The following is a 15,505-nucleotide window of genomic DNA, read 5'->3' as shown; positions in this document are numbered from 1 at the left end:
CAGTTTCTCCAGCACTGGACTTCATATTTGTTTCTGGGACGGTTCCTGAGAGGACAATGCAAATGACATTTTTTAGAGCAAGAATTTCCAAGCGTCTTTTGAATTTTTCTCCTTTTTCATTGTCCTGAGAAAGGAGGCCAATCCACGTCCATCGGAGATGCAGGAGAAGCTGGACAATGGCTGAGTAAGGAGGTTCTTGGTTTGGGGTCAACCGATATGAAAAAGGAAAACGATGATTTTGCTCAGTCATCTGGTTGATGGTACTGTAGTTGATCTAAAGATAAAAGAGAAGGTATTGGTAGTTTGTGCCTGTTTTAATGATAAATGTCAGATGGTAAATCTAAGGGCCTTTTCCAACTGCTGAGAGAAGTTTCAAACAATAACTGCATGAATTTTGCTAGTTCCCTTGACGTTCTGTCCTGTTGTCTTATATGTTCCCTTTGAAACCAGGGAGCTCTGAATTATCTGTGGGGAAGGTTCATGGTTGGGCCTCATAGAGAACACCCTTCTGGTCACTTTATAACTCACCCATTCTTTCAATCCATAGAGCTGGGGAGTCTTCTAGTCAAGCAGGAGATCTTAATCCGGGGGTATCAAACTCAAGGCCCGGGGGCTGGATCTGGCCTGCACGGTGCTTAGATCTGGCCCACGGGGCCATCCTGGTAATAGCAAAGGACTGGCCCATGGTGCCTCTGCCAGCGCAAGAGACCTAGGCAATCTTCAGCCACAGTATGCCCAATGGAACCGAGGCCCCTATAGCCTATTATTTGAGAACCCTGTCAGCTACCGAGCGGAACTTTATCCAACTGGACCATGAGGCCCTGGCTGTGGTAGCTGGTGTTAAGTGATTCCACAAGTACTTGTATGGCTGTGACTTTGAAAATCCAAGCAAGCCTGGGGGAGGAATGCATCCCTAAATTATATACCTGTAACTCAAGTTGTTTTTGTTTCACACAGATTGCTTTTGGGAAGTGAGGGGAGCTGAATGTCAACTTGTAAAACATTTCCATGACTATAATTGAGCTGACATAGGAAATGGAGAAAAGGGAGGAGAATTCCTTGCATGCCTTTGGCAAGAGTCGGATCTCATATTTCTACACTGGTGTGTGAAATGTGCAAGTTCATAGCCTGCCGCAGCTGGATGTGATTTATGACACAGACAGGAGGGAGGTGAGATGTAGGGGTAAAGGTGAGACACCATTAAGCGGGAATCAGATTTGGCTCAGCTGCAGAAGATAATGCCAAAATGTTGTTCCTAATAAATGACTGAATTTCTTTTGAACTTTGTCTCGAGGCTCGTACTTTATTTAGGGCATCTTTTGGAAACTTCACACATGGACTATAAACCACTTTTGGGGCCCTTGGCAGGGGACCGGCCTACTCCAGCATCGCTGTCACCATGAATATACTATTTTCCTCGCGGCCTACAGCTACCGTCTCGTTGGGGCCAACTCCCTAACATCTCTGCTCTTTAGGGCAGCGGAGGCTTCTCTCCACACTCTCGAGAGAGCATCTTGTGCAATTTAGCAGCTGTAACCTGCCGCTTTCCTCTAAGTCCCATCCGGAAAGTGCTGTGACTGAGAGAAACCGCATTCAACATGGCTGCTTCTTCTTCTCTGTGCCGCAGTGCTTTCTGGATGGGACTTAGAGAAAAGAGTTAGCTCACAGCTGCTAAACTGCACAAGATGCTTTCCCAGCAAGACCAGAGGCAGAGAGACGCAGCTGCAGAAGCAAAGAACACATAGAGCCCAAGAAAATGAAATCTGTCACTACCACCATTTCTTCCCCATCTATTTGCCAGGAATTGAGAGGGCTGGATGCCATGATCTTAGTTTTCTTAATGTTGAGATTCAAGCCAAATTTTGCACTCTCCCCCTTCACCTGCATCAAGAGGCTCTTTACTTCCTCTTCACTTTCTGCCATTAAAATGGTATCATCTGCATATATGAGGGTATTGATATTTCTCCTGGCAATCTTAATTCGAACTTGTGATTCATCTAGCCCCACTTTTCTATATTTTCTGTCCCATTTAGTCACAAACAGCCCCATTCAATTTAAAGTTAGTCGCAAACTCCACTCACCCTGCATGCACCCTGGTCTCACCCAAGGAGGCAAATTCTGAGGTGGGGGAAAGGGGGGAGTCTGTGCCTCCACATCTCTCAATCTTCTTCCCTGCCTCAGTTCTGTGGGCAAGAAGTGCTGCTGCTGAAGTGGCACCAGTGGTGGCGGCAGCAGGGGAGCCGGGAGCCGGGGCTGCTGCCGCCAGCCACCCACCGCCACCATTGCTCGCTACCAATAAGGACAGAGGCCAGGCATGCAGAGGGGGCATGGTGGCAGCCGAGCAGGGGGAATGCTTTGATAGGCACTGAGGGAAGGAAGCAATGAAGGAGGCTGCAGGCTCCTTTGTCCTTGGCTACGCAACCTCCTTTTGTTCTCTGCTGCCGAATGAGTGAATGAGGCAGACAGAAAACAAAAGGAGATCATGTAGCCATGGCAAATGAGCCTGCAGCTTCCTTCCTTCACAGTTCACATGTTCAGGCAATGGGGTGGGGGATTTCTTGCACGCCTTTGGAGAAAAAAGAAGGCGTGTGAGAAGGCCCCCACCCCACTGCCCGAACGTGTGAATGAAGGAGGCTGCAGGTTACTTTGCCATCGGCTACGCAATCTCCTTTCCTTCTCTGCTACCCGAATGAGTGAATGAGGCAGATAGAGAATGAAAGGAGATCGCGTAGCTGAGACAAATGAGACTGCAGCTTCCATTCTTCACAGTTCATACGTTTGGGCAATGTGGAGGATTTCTCGCACGACTTCGGAGAAAGAAAGAAGGCATGTGAGAAAGCCATCCCCCCACTGCCCCTCAGAAGCAGGGTGATTGGTGAGCCAGCCAATCAGTGAGTGGCAGGCAGGGAAAGCATGGGGCAGTTCGGCGGGGCAGGCGAGTGGCAACCAGATGGGCAGGGGGAGTGAGCGAGAGGGGGCAGGTGGGAGGGAGCGTTCTGGTACTGTCCCACTGGATGAACGGGTTCCAAAAGGTATGATAAATATCCCTTCTGGCTTACCGGTGTGAACCGGGAGAAACCCACCCCTGAGAAGTAGATGCTTTTCTGGAACTCCCTAGCTTTCTTCATGATCCAGTGTACGGTGGCAATTTGAGCTCTAGTTCCTCTGCCTCTTTGAAATCCTGCCTATACTTCTGGTAGTTCTCGATCCACAAACTGTTGGAGCCTTGTAGGATTTTGAGCATAACTTTGCTAACATGTGAAATAAGAGCAATTGTGCAGTAGTTTAAACATTATCTGCCATTGCTCTTCTTTGGATTTGGAATGTAAACTGATCTTTTCCAATCCTTTGGCCACTATTGAGTTTTCAAAATTTGCTGCCAAATTGAGTGTAGCACTTTTACTGCATCATCTTTTAAGATTTAGAATAGCTCAGCTGCAATACTATCACCTCCACTAGCTTTGTTGTTGCTCAGACTTCTTAAGATCCTTTTGATTTCACATTCCAGAATGTCTGGCTCGAGGTCAGTGATCATCCTATCGTGGTTATCAGGGATGTTAAGCTCATTTTTCTTTTGTTCTTCTGTGTAATTTTGCCACCACTTCTTAACCTCTTCTGCCTCTGTTAAGTCCCTGCCATTTTGGTCCTTTATCATGCCCATCTTTGCATGAAATGTTCCCTTCATATCTCCAATTTGCTTGAAGAGATCTCTGGTCCTCCCTATTCTATTGTTTTCTTCTATTTCTTTCCACTGTTCATTTAAGAAGCATTCTTATCTCTTCTAGCTATTCTCTGGAATTCTGCATTCAATATGGGTGTCTCTTTCTCCCTTGCCTTTTGCTTCCCTTCTTTCTTCAGCTATTTGTAAAGCTTCGTCAGACAGCCATTTTACTTTCTTGCATTTCTTTTTCTTTGAAATTGTCTTACTTGCTACCTCTTGTACAATGTTGTGAACCTCCATCCATAGATCTAAGGAATAAAATCTAATTCCTTAAATCTATTTGTCACCTCTACTGTATATTCATCAGGGATATGATTTTTTTCATACCTGAGTGGCTTAGTGTTTTTCCCCATCTTCTTCATTTTAAGCCCAAATTTTGCAACAAGAAGCTCGTGATCTGAGCCACAGTCAGCTAGTGGTTTTAAGTTTACTGACTGTATAAGACTTTTCCATCTGCAGAGCACATAGTCAGTCTGATTTCTGTGTTGACCGTCTGGTGATGTCCAAGTGTAGAGTCATCTCTTGGGTTGTTGGAAAAAAGTTTTTGCTATGAACGTCATATATTCTTGACAGAATTCTACCAGCCTGTCACCTGCTTCATTTTGTACTCCAGGGCCAAACTTGCCTGTTAATCTAGTTATGTATTGCCTTCCTACTTTAGCATTCCAATCCCCCATGATGACAAGGACATCAATTGTTGGTGTTAATTCTATAAAGTGCTGTAGGCCTTCATAGAACTTGTCAACTTCGTACTCTTTAGCACCAGTGGTTGGGGCATAGACCTGGACAAATGTGATGTAGAATGGTTTGCCTTGGATTCAAAATGACATCATTTTGTCATTTTGGGGATTGTATCCCATTACTGCTTTTCATACTCTTTTATTGACTATGAAGGCTACTCCATTTCTTCTGAGGGATTCTTGCCCACAGTAGTATACCTGATGGTCATCTGAATTAAATTCACCCATTTATGTCCATTTTGGTTCGCTAATTCCTAAAATGTCGATGTTTAGTCTTGTCATCTTGTTTGGCTTCATCCAGCTTGCCTTGATTTATGGATCTTACTTTCTAGCTTCCTATGGAGTTGTGATCTTTACAGCATTGGACTTTCCTTTCACCACCAAATTCATCCACAGCTGAGCATCCTTTTGCCTTTGACCCAGCCACTTCAGTCTTTCTGGCGCTACTAGTACTAGCCCTCTGCTCTTCCCCAGTAACATATTGGACACCTTCCAATCTGAGGGGCTCATATTCCAGCGTCATATCTTTTTCCCTTTTGGTACGGTCCATGGGGTTTTCATGGCAAAGATAGTGGAGTGGGTTGTCATTTCCTTCTCCGGTGGATCACATTTTATCTGATCTCTCTGTTTTCTCCTGTCTGTCTTGGGTGGCCCTGCACAGCATAGCTCATAGCTTCATTGACCTATGCAAACTCCTTCACCATGATAAAGCAGTAATCCATGAAGGTGATATATGTATATACACACACATATACAATACGTGTGTGTGTGTGTGTGTGTGTGTGTGTGTACATACATTGGTTAGCTGCAACCAGTTAACAACCAGTTAACAACCGGTTTTGTGAGCGTGCACTTTGGGTGCATTTGAAGCATTCAATATACACCAATTTCAAGCTCTACAGCTTAACTTCTAGGACAACCCCGGTAAATAAAACAGCTGAGTCACAGAAATCTTCTGTGACGCGTGAATCATCTGAGCTGAAAAATGCAGAAATTTAGAACAGGATAGGGTGGGGGCAGGTGGGTGAGACCAAATGATCACAGGAACTACATAACTACACATGTAAGTACACACACACACCACATACTTTGTAAATAAAAAAATATTTCACTTCTTCTAATATTTACTCTGAATTTGAAATTATTTAGAAGAATTTATTTGGAGAAATATGTACAAGTGTTGCCTTCTAGGCACATCTGAACAATTTACAACTTAGATTTAATTCCATTTGCCTTTATACCTGTGGAATTTTATAGATGCTCATGACGTTAGATATATGATCAAAGAGTTCGGAATCCATCTCTTCAAGAACTGCCAGCAGGTTCTTTCGTCTTCCACATCTGTAATTTGGGACGCTCTCCTGTCCTGTAGACAGCACATCCAGCATGGCCTCATATGTCATTAGTGCACTGAAAAAGTTCTGATAGATGTTGTAGCCCAGGGTGATGTTGGGTAAGAGCCAAGGATTCTGGTTGACTTCATGAACAGCCAACAAGAAGGGCAGGTGGTGGTAGAAGGTGTTGTTGTCACTGCAACATAAGATATTCCATCATCTTTTTTTGCTCTATATCAACAATTTATGTAACCAACTTAAAATAAATTGCAGGTTTTTTTTGTCGATGACATAAGATTATTCAATTCAGCAGATAATTCTGTTATTTTGCAAAGTGATCTCGACTATGTGTCTGAATGGTGATCTATTTGGCAACTTCAAATTTCGATTAATAAATGCTTTGTATTATATATTGGTAAATGTAATCAGAATGTAAAGTATAAGATAGGTGGAATTGATCTAGGAGATGACACTCACTTTGTCAAAGATCTAAATGGAGTTATCGCTGAAAATTTATGCTCCAAAGCTTGCTGTAACAGCATTGCTAAAAAAGCATTAAGAGTTGTAAATTTTATTTTGTGTAGCTTTTGTTCTGGAAACATTGTATTGCTAATTAGAGCTTATAAAACTTATGCTAGACCAATTTTAGAGTATTGTCCAACTGTTTGGAATCCCCTCCATATATCTGACATCGGTACAATCAAGCAGGTTCAGAAGTATTTCATGAGAAAATTCTTGCACTCTTATGTACACAATAAAACTTCTTATGCTACTAGGCTCGAAATTCTTGTCTTGGATAACTTAGAACTGTGTTGCTTACGATCAGACCTAGGAATTGCATACAAAATTATATGTGGTAATGTTTTACCTGTAAATGACTTTAACTGTTTTAATCGCAATAATGTTCTTGCGAACAACCACTTTAAACTCCATGTAAATCCCTCTAAACTTGACTGTAAAAAATATGATTGAGGACCCAGATTGTTGGGGGCAATATGCTGACTCTCTGTAAACCGCTTAGAGAGGCCTGAAAGGCCTATGAAGCGGTATATAAGTCCACTGCTATTTCTGTAATAGAGTTGTCAAAGTCTGGAATGCCCTACCTGACTCAGTTGTCTCAGCTACAATTTTTCACACTTTCTGTAACAAATTGATTTCCATGGACCTTATGTCATAAGTGCACTAAGATGCCTACTGTCCCTGTCTTTGTATTTTTATTCTCTTGCTTTCCTTTTTGTTTGACAAATTCCAATAAATAAATCTTCAGTTTGGATTTTCATGAAAGCATGTCATATTTACTATAGCTTTATATCTATATGGTGCAAAGCCAAAAAGATAATCAGGTACTCATTATTCAATTAAAGTATTCAATTTATTTGGACTTTGCAATGGAGAGGCATTTTTGAAATTTCTATGAGATGAAAGTGACAAAAGTGGTAAAGGGTGGAAAGAAAGACTGGAGAGGGTGGTAGGAATAATAGAGTAAATGTAAGGAAGAGAAAGAAACAGTGGGGAGAAAATACAAGAGATCTCCCTCTGTTCTAATGAATTCATTCAATCACTTTATTGAGAGTTACTGCTGAACTATTGTTCATAAATAAATAAAATAAATGGGAATAAATAAGTTGCTGACTCTCCACAGTCTCAAGGTCATTGTTTTGAAAGCAGACAGAACCCCATCCACACAAAAGTCATTGTGGGACAGTGTTGGCAGTACCCAGTTTTCTTGTGACACTTGTGAAAGAACTTAAAAGAAACTTTTACAAAATCATCATGTTCCCCAGGAGCCTTTCCTCTAAAGGAAATTGGGAGAAGCAATAATGAATTTGCCTTTCTCAAGGTGAGGAATAGGAGAAATGAAGAGACATTGGAGCCGGTAAACTCAATCACCAGAATCCTGGATGTGCTGACAATTACCTTTCCAGCTGGTGGGTTGGAGGTTTTAAAAATGAAAATTCATACAATCGAGATAAGATTCCAGACATTATTCCAGTAATCCAGTAGTCTCCTGGTTTGTAGTAATGGAACCATTCCTTTTCTTCTATTATCACCTTAAAAGGGCATTTCACCAGCATGCTGGCACAGGGAATTTGAGACAGAAACTGAAGCAGAAAGAGCTGTATATGCAGCAGCAGCAACATTTGACATACACTGCAGGAAACCTTCCTATAGTGCTTTCTTCAGCACAGAGTTAAATCTCAGAGTCTACAATTACAGGGAAGACGGTCCAGTTTGCCCCCAGATTTGGAAGTTTTATCTGCAATTTCAGATTGTTACAGTATTTTCCCAGCTTTACCCCAACCACTGTTCTCATCACAGAAGGAGGCTGTTACAAATCAGAGTATCAGGTGCTGTCTATCCCATTTATTGTCACATTGATTGGCAACTAATTGTGGTGGTGGAAATTCCAAAAGAGAATAAATAATACATGCTTATAAAAATTAGAATGGGAATTGGGAATGAGCATTGCCACAAAAGTGTGCAGTTGGAGAAAAGAATTTTATTTGACTCAGGAGAATAATCCTAATTTGAGAATCAAGAAAGGAGCAATTTGGGGAAGTTTCAGACTGGTCCAGGCAAACCATTAGTGATAACCTGCCCAAACACCCCAGCTCTATGCCATCCTATTAAACCACATTTTTAAAGCCATGAGTGGAAGGCGTAGATGCTCACAAAGCAGGCATGTGCATGGAGAACCAGTGGTAAAGTTATCTGACACCCATCTCTGGGTTAGATACTCCACAATGGTTAACTCCAGATCATGATATATTGAACAACCTATTGGAGACCCCTGTTAAATGTCTTGTATCTTTCAAAATGCAGAAGACTATCAGTCTTCATGGCTATAAAAAAGATCTAGTCAAACTTCCCTGGGGAATTAAACTGAAAAATAGCTTGTTACTGACTTCTTCATGAAATGGTGATATTTGCTGTCTCTTACATAGGTAATCTAATAGGGAACCAAGAGATGTAGATGTAGATGTAGATAAGTTTATTTATAGGCCGCCCTTTTCCCTGAGGGGACTCAGGGCGGCTTACAACTTATGGGGTAGGGAATACACACAATGACATATAAAACAATACATAATTAAAAATAGAAGCAACATTCATCATTCGGGTGGGGACGGATTATAATCTTTAACCCCAGGCCTGACGGGATAGCCAGATCTTGAGGGCTGTGCGGAAGGTCTGGAGGGTGGTGAGGGTACGAATCTCCACGGGGAGATCATTCCAAAGGGTCGGAGCTACTACTGAAAAGGCTCTCCTCCGCGTAGTTGCCAGTCGACACTGACTGGCGGATGGAACTCGGAGGAGGCCTAATCTGTGTGATCTAATAGGTCGCGAAGAGGTAATTGGCAGGAGGCGGTCTCTCAAGTACCCAGATCCACTACCATGAAGGGCTTTATGGGTGGTAAGTAGCACCTTGAAGCGCACCCGGAGATCAACAGGTAGCCAGCGCAGCTCGCGAAGGATAGGTGTTATGTGGGCGAACCTAGGTGCACCCACAATCACTCGCGCGGCCGCATTCTGGACTAGCTGAAGTCACCGGATGCTCTTCAAGGGCAGCCCCATGTAGAGATGATGCTATAGCAGTACAATACCCACTTTTCCATCTCGAGAAAGGTAACTCTCTTCTAATTTTCTAATAGCCTGTGGTAGTTTTTGGTCCATTTCGTCAATTGTCCCCCCTGTGTTCATGTGTTTTTTCCAAGGTACCCACCATACTCATCAGTACAGCCAACTGGACGTCACATTATATTTAATCAGTTGTGCTGTCAAGAATTGATACTGTCTCCACTGCTCTCGTCTCCTCTCTAACTCTCCTAGGTATTTGTTTTAAAGTCAGAAATTCTCTCCCTTTGTACTCCATAAGCTCATCTCTAGTTCTATATTTCATCTCTCAGGATCTTCTTGGTAAACCTCATGTGCCTCTCTTTTCGTAATGTTTGCCTTCTTGCATAGTTTGTATGGATTCTGAACATTTTATCTATTTCTCATTGTACTTTATGCTTCTTTTTCTGCAATACTCCAGCCAGCAGCTCTATCATCACCTCAACCAGATCTTCCTCTTTCTCTTCTACAATAGTAAGCTGCCTTTTCCATCTCAAGAAAGATAACTGTTGCTTCTAATTTTCTTTTAGCCTGTGGTAGTTCTTTTGGTCCATTTCCTCCATTTTGTTCTCTGTTTGCTCCGCCCTTATTTCTATATTCTGTACCTTTGTTCATTCTTCACAATCATTTGCTGGAAGTTCCCTATCTTTTCATCCATCTTACATATATCCCCCTTCATCTTTCCCATTTCATTTTTGATCTCATCAGATATTTTGACATAACTTCCTGACTTTTGGTCATGGCTTCTTGGATCGATAGTAGCATCGCTTGCATATTCTGCATAGAGCTTGACTTCTTCAGGCCTAACTAACAGGCCTCAATTGTTGATTAGATGGGCTTGATGCCTCCGATGATGTTGCTTATGAGGATGTAGATGAGGTTTTCTACCCTATCTTTGATATGTTCAATGCAGGGGGGATTTCAAAAACTTTTACTACCTGTTCTGTGGGCATGGCCTATTTCCTGGGCATGGCTTAGGTGTCATGTGACTGGGTGGGCATGGCCAACTTGATGTCACTCACCAGAGATGTAATGGATTGGGTAAAATGTGGTGAAGTTCACTTAACAACACTCTTGCTTAGCAACCAAACTTTTGGGCTCAATTGTAGTCATAAGTCAAGGACTATCTCTGCCTTCCTCTGCATGGCAGCCTTGTGCCAGTCAACTCCTTCTCCTTTCTGGCAATTTTCCTGTCTGTTAGAGGCACCAAAATAATCCAGACAATGTATGGTTTCCTGCTGCAGCAGGGGGTTGGACTAGATGATGTCTGAGTAAACTTCTAGCCCTAAATTGCTTTGCTGTTTTTCTTTCTTTCTTTTTCCCTTCCTTCTGTGGGAAGCAACAAACACCCCCCCCCAAGAAAATATTACTCCCAGAAAGGCTCATTCCACATGCCTGCCAGATAGATAATGAGATAATGAGTCTGTAGAAAGTTTGGTTCGATTCAAAACCTGGAATCATCCAAACCCTTTTAGAAAGCCTTTCAGCTCCAGCGGTCCTTGGAGGAAGCCAACTATCTCGATCCGTTCCAGTCTGGCTTCAGACCTGGCTGCAGCACAGAAACCGCTTTGGTCGCATTGACCGATGATCTCTGGAGAGCCAGGGATGGAGGCCATGCCTCCATCCTAGTGCTCCTTGACCTCTCGGCGGCTTTCGATACCATCGACCATGGTATCCTTCTGCGACGACTGCGGGAGGTGGGGGTGGGAGGCTCTGTTTTACAGTGGTTCTCCTCTTACCTCTCGGACAGGTCGCAGTCGGTGTTAGTTGGGGAGCAGAGATCGACCCCTAGGCCCCTAACGTGTGGGGTGCCGCAGGGTTCGGTCCTGTCCCCCCTTCTTTTCAACATCTACATGAAACCGCTGGGTGAGATCATTCGACGGCATGGGATAAAGTACCATCAATATGCGGACGATACTCAATTGTATCTGTCCGCCCCGTGCCAACTCAATGAAGCGATGGATGTGATGAGCCGGGGGCTGGATGCTGTTAAAGACTGGATGGGGGTCAACAAGCTTGTCCTCAATCCAGAAAAGACCGAGTGGCTGTTGTGTTTCCCTCCCAAGAATTGGCCAAGTACTCCATCTCTCAGGCTGGGGGGTCAAATTATACGCCCCTCAGACAGGGTTCGCAACTTGGGAGTCCTCCTGGACCCACAGCTGACCTTCGAACATCATTTGTCAGCTGTGACCAGGGGGGCATTTGCCCAGGTTCGCCTGGTACACCAGTTGCGTCCCTACCTGAACCGGGAGGCCCTCACAACAGTCACTCGTGCCCTTGTGACCTCTAGGCTGGAATATTGCAATGTGCTCTACATGGGGCTGCCCTTGAAGAGCATTCGGCGACTCCAGCTAGTCCAGAACGCGGCCGCGCGAGCGATAGTGGGTGCACCTCGGTTCACCCACGTAACACCTATCCTCCGCGAGCTGCGCTGGCTACCTGTTGATCTCCGGGTGCGCTTCAAGGTGCTACTTATCACCTATAAAGCCCTTCATGGTAGTGGGCCTGGGTACTTGAGAGACCGCCTACTGCCAATCACCTCCACCAGACCGATTCGATCGCATCGATTAGGCCTCCTCCGAATCCCATCTTCTAGCCAGTGCAAACTGGCAACTACCCGGAGGAGGGCCTTCTCGGTGGCTGCTCCATCCCTTTGGAACGAACTCCCCGTGGAGATTCGGACCCTCACCACCCTCCAATCCTTCCGCGCTGCTGTAAAGATCTTGCTGTCCCGGCTGGCCTGGGGCTAAGATTACAGCCCCACTCGAATGGTGTGATTGTTGCGTTTTTTTCTCTTTTAATATGCTGTATTGTTTATTGTTTGTCGTTTTCCCCCTCCCTTTTGAATTGTGAGCCGCCCTGAGTCCCTTCAGGGAAAAGGGCGGCATACAAATAAAGGTAAAAGTAAAAAAAAAAAGAAAAAAAAAGAAATGCAAAGCCCATATTGCACAAACCCCTAAACTTCAAAAACATAGAACCATATAAGAATTCTACCTTTTACCCAGTTTGTTGTTTAGTTGACCCAGAAAGAAACTGCTGAATATTTCTCCCTTCCCTTCCTTCCTCCCTCTCCACCCCCTTTTTATTCTTAAAATGTCTTTTCCCTTGCCTAAACTGGCAGGGAAAATGGGCTTAAAAAAAGCTTCTGACAGAGATTTGGGGCGTGGCCAAACCACCATTACTACTGGACTGGTCCAGTATGCCAGATTTTCACTACCCCTTCTGGCATACCAGACAGGACCGGAGTGAATTCCTTCCTCTGGTTCAATGTACTTGTCATCTCTGATAATCAAAAAGTACTTCTCCAAAATATCAAACACAGTAATTATTTTTACATTATTTTAATCATGTACATATTTTTAATCCATCGAGGCTCCAAAACCCATCAGCTCCCTAAGCTTGTCCCCAAAATAATATCTAGATAGATATTTAGTTTCTAAGTTCACCAAAGTATTTCTCTTCTTTTTTCACTTTTCCAAATTAAAATTGGTTAATGTCCTCTCTGAATATCACAAGAGTCTTTATGGAGTATTTATAAATATTGCATCAGTCACTTCCCTTTTGTCTGCACTTTTCTGTTTCTCTGTTTTTCTCTTTCCTGATATCTCCCATGTATCTATCTATCTCATTTATCTAACTATGAGTGATCTTACATTATCCAGCCAGAAGAGATCAATCAAATATATACAGTATTTGAAATTAACTATTTTTTGAAACAAAGTCAGAACATCCTCCCAGAAAATAATATAAAACACCAGCACACCAATAATTAGTAACGAAAACCACACACCATTATTAGCCATAGTCTTTGATTTAATATAAAGCCTTATCAAAACATCTCTGATAACAGTTTATCTGGGCTGGTTTTAGAAAATCTATTAATGTCATTGATGATTGTTATAATTTAATATGAATTCAGATTATGACAATTGAAGGATATGGTTATTTCAAATTGTTTGAGTTGTTTAAGCAACTTTTTACACATTTATTATAATTCAAAATTCATATGGAATGAAGAAAGATAAGCAACAACACATAAAACATTACTTCAAACTATGTGATTTAATGTTGCATATAAACTGAACAAAAATAAACACCAAAATAAGGAAACCTAGTGAATTTTCATCATCAGATGTTCTTTGGTGTTCAGAGCAGGTCTCAGGATTATAATGTAGCATTTGGGGATAAAGATGCAGCCCAGTAAACCCAAGCTGGAGGCCAGGATGGAGAAGATCTGCACAGCCACCATATATTTCCCCTTGGTGCTCAGGTAGGTGGGGACAAAGGAGATCCAAACACTGCAAAAAACCAACATGCTGAAGGTGATCAGTTTGGCTTCATTGAAGGAACCAGGCAGCTTTCGAGCCAGAAATGCCACAAAGAAGCAAATGGCAGCCAGGAAACCCATGTAGCCAAGAGCAGAGTAGAACATGGTGACAGAGCCTTCATTGCATTGCAGCAGGATCTGTCCTGGTTGGGAATGAAAGTCAGAATCTGGGAATGGGGGAAAGATTGCCAGCCACATGATACAGATGCATACTTGAATACCAGAGCAAGATAAAACAATAGAGTTGGCCAGACTCTTCCCCAGCCATTTCCTCATGACACTGCCTGGCTTCGTGGCCAAAAATGCAACTACTACCATAATCGTCTTTGCCAGCAAGGAAGAGACGGCAACTGAGAAAACGAAACTGAAGGTGACTTGCCGAAGAAGGCAAGTCACTTTCTTGGGGTGACCAATAAACAGAAGGGGGGTCAAGAAAGCAAGCAAGAGCGAGATCAGAAGAATGTAGGTGAGGTCTCGGTTGTTAGCTTTGACTATGGGAGTTTCTCGGTATTTAATGAAGATTCCCAGAATAAAGGCGGTAGTTAGGGACAAAGCAATGGCAAAGAAAGCCAGGATGATTCCCAACAATTCGTCGTAGGATAAGAAGCTTATAGTTTTGGGTACACACTGATCTCGCTTCTTATTGGAATACTTGTCATCTGGACACTTTTCACAAAGGGCTGCATCTGGAAAAAATTAGTTACCATGTATCTGTTTCTGCAACTGTAGCAGCATGAAAACGACATCAGAAATAAATTACTTCATTTTCAAGGAATAAAATAATATTCAACTCAGGGATATTCATATGATATAACATTAGCTAAAAGAATCAACACTCTTTTTAAAGGCTGAAGATGAATGTTATTATCAGCTCTCCAAACCTTTTTTCTAAAACCAAGCAAGCAAGTCAATAGATATCAGCAATCTTTCATTATTTATTTTAATGCTCACATCAGCATCCAAATTTGCTGATAGTGTCCAATCTTTGAAAAGTTTGTGGATTCCTTCAAGAAATGTAATGTTTATCTGGATTCTTGATCAAATACTCCCAAAAAGCAATAGAGAATTTTGATTGAATCCTGATTTTTTTGATATATTTGGAGCCACCTACTGTACCTTTTTGCCCAGAGTAAGTTCCTTCCATACACAGAGAACAGTCGTAGCAGCAAACTGGGGCTCCCACTCTCACAATCTTGGTATAACCAGGGGAGCAACTTTTTGTACATCTTGAATAAGGCACCATCTAAACATACATAGAAAGATTATTTCAGAGTAATCTATGACTTAGAAGGTTTTACTGAAATCAACGGCTTCCAGAAGCCCAGGAGCACATTGAGCAAAACCAGTCAAAAAGTAGTGGCATGAACTTTAATTACTCTACATGGAAGGGGCAAATGAAGGGCCATTCTTTTCTCTTTCAATCTTCATTGTAGATCCCAAAACAAACTCATTGCCTTATTCTTTCTTCCAAAGGAAAGTAGCTCTATTGCAAAGGTGTTTCTCCTTATGGCATGTATGATAATGCTTTTATATATATATTTATATATATATATATATATTTATATATATATATATATATATATATATATATATATATATATATATATATATATATATATATATATATATATATATATATATATATATATATGGGAATAGAGCACAGGTTCGATTCCCAGCATGGGTATGACTAGCTGATGAGAGCTAAATAGCTTGAAATAGATCTATACTAGTCTCCCTTTATTTATTTATCAGCATAAATATAACATAT

General features: G+C 42.3%; 1 protein-coding gene and 2 pseudogenes across 1 annotated transcript in view; all 3 read right to left on the bottom strand.

Annotated features, from left to right (window-relative positions):
• Positions 1 to 1,471: 1,471 nt before the first annotated feature.
• On the bottom strand, positions 1,472 to 3,961 carry LOC116524070 (annotated as a pseudogene).
• An 8-nt stretch (positions 3,962 to 3,969) lies between these two features.
• LOC116524069 lies at positions 3,970 to 5,011 on the bottom strand (annotated as a pseudogene).
• An 8,507-nt stretch (positions 5,012 to 13,518) lies between these two features.
• Positions 13,519 to 15,505, bottom strand: part of LOC116524068 (vomeronasal type-2 receptor 26-like) — a 10,254-nt gene continuing 8,267 nt past the window's right edge. Inside the window, exon 5 of the mRNA XM_032239166.1 lies at positions 13,519 to 14,420. Within this exon, the coding sequence (XP_032095057.1) occupies positions 13,519 to 14,420 (902 nt within the window). The remainder of the gene's footprint in view (positions 14,421 to 15,505) is intronic.

The sequence above is a fragment of the Thamnophis elegans genome, chromosome 2 (assembly GCF_009769535.1).
Source record: "Thamnophis elegans isolate rThaEle1 chromosome 2, rThaEle1.pri, whole genome shotgun sequence".
NCBI classification, from domain to species: Eukaryota; Metazoa; Chordata; class Lepidosauria; order Squamata; family Colubridae; genus Thamnophis; species Thamnophis elegans.
The sequence above is the reverse complement of the archived record's forward strand: the minus strand, read 5'-3'. Positions and strand labels throughout refer to the sequence as shown.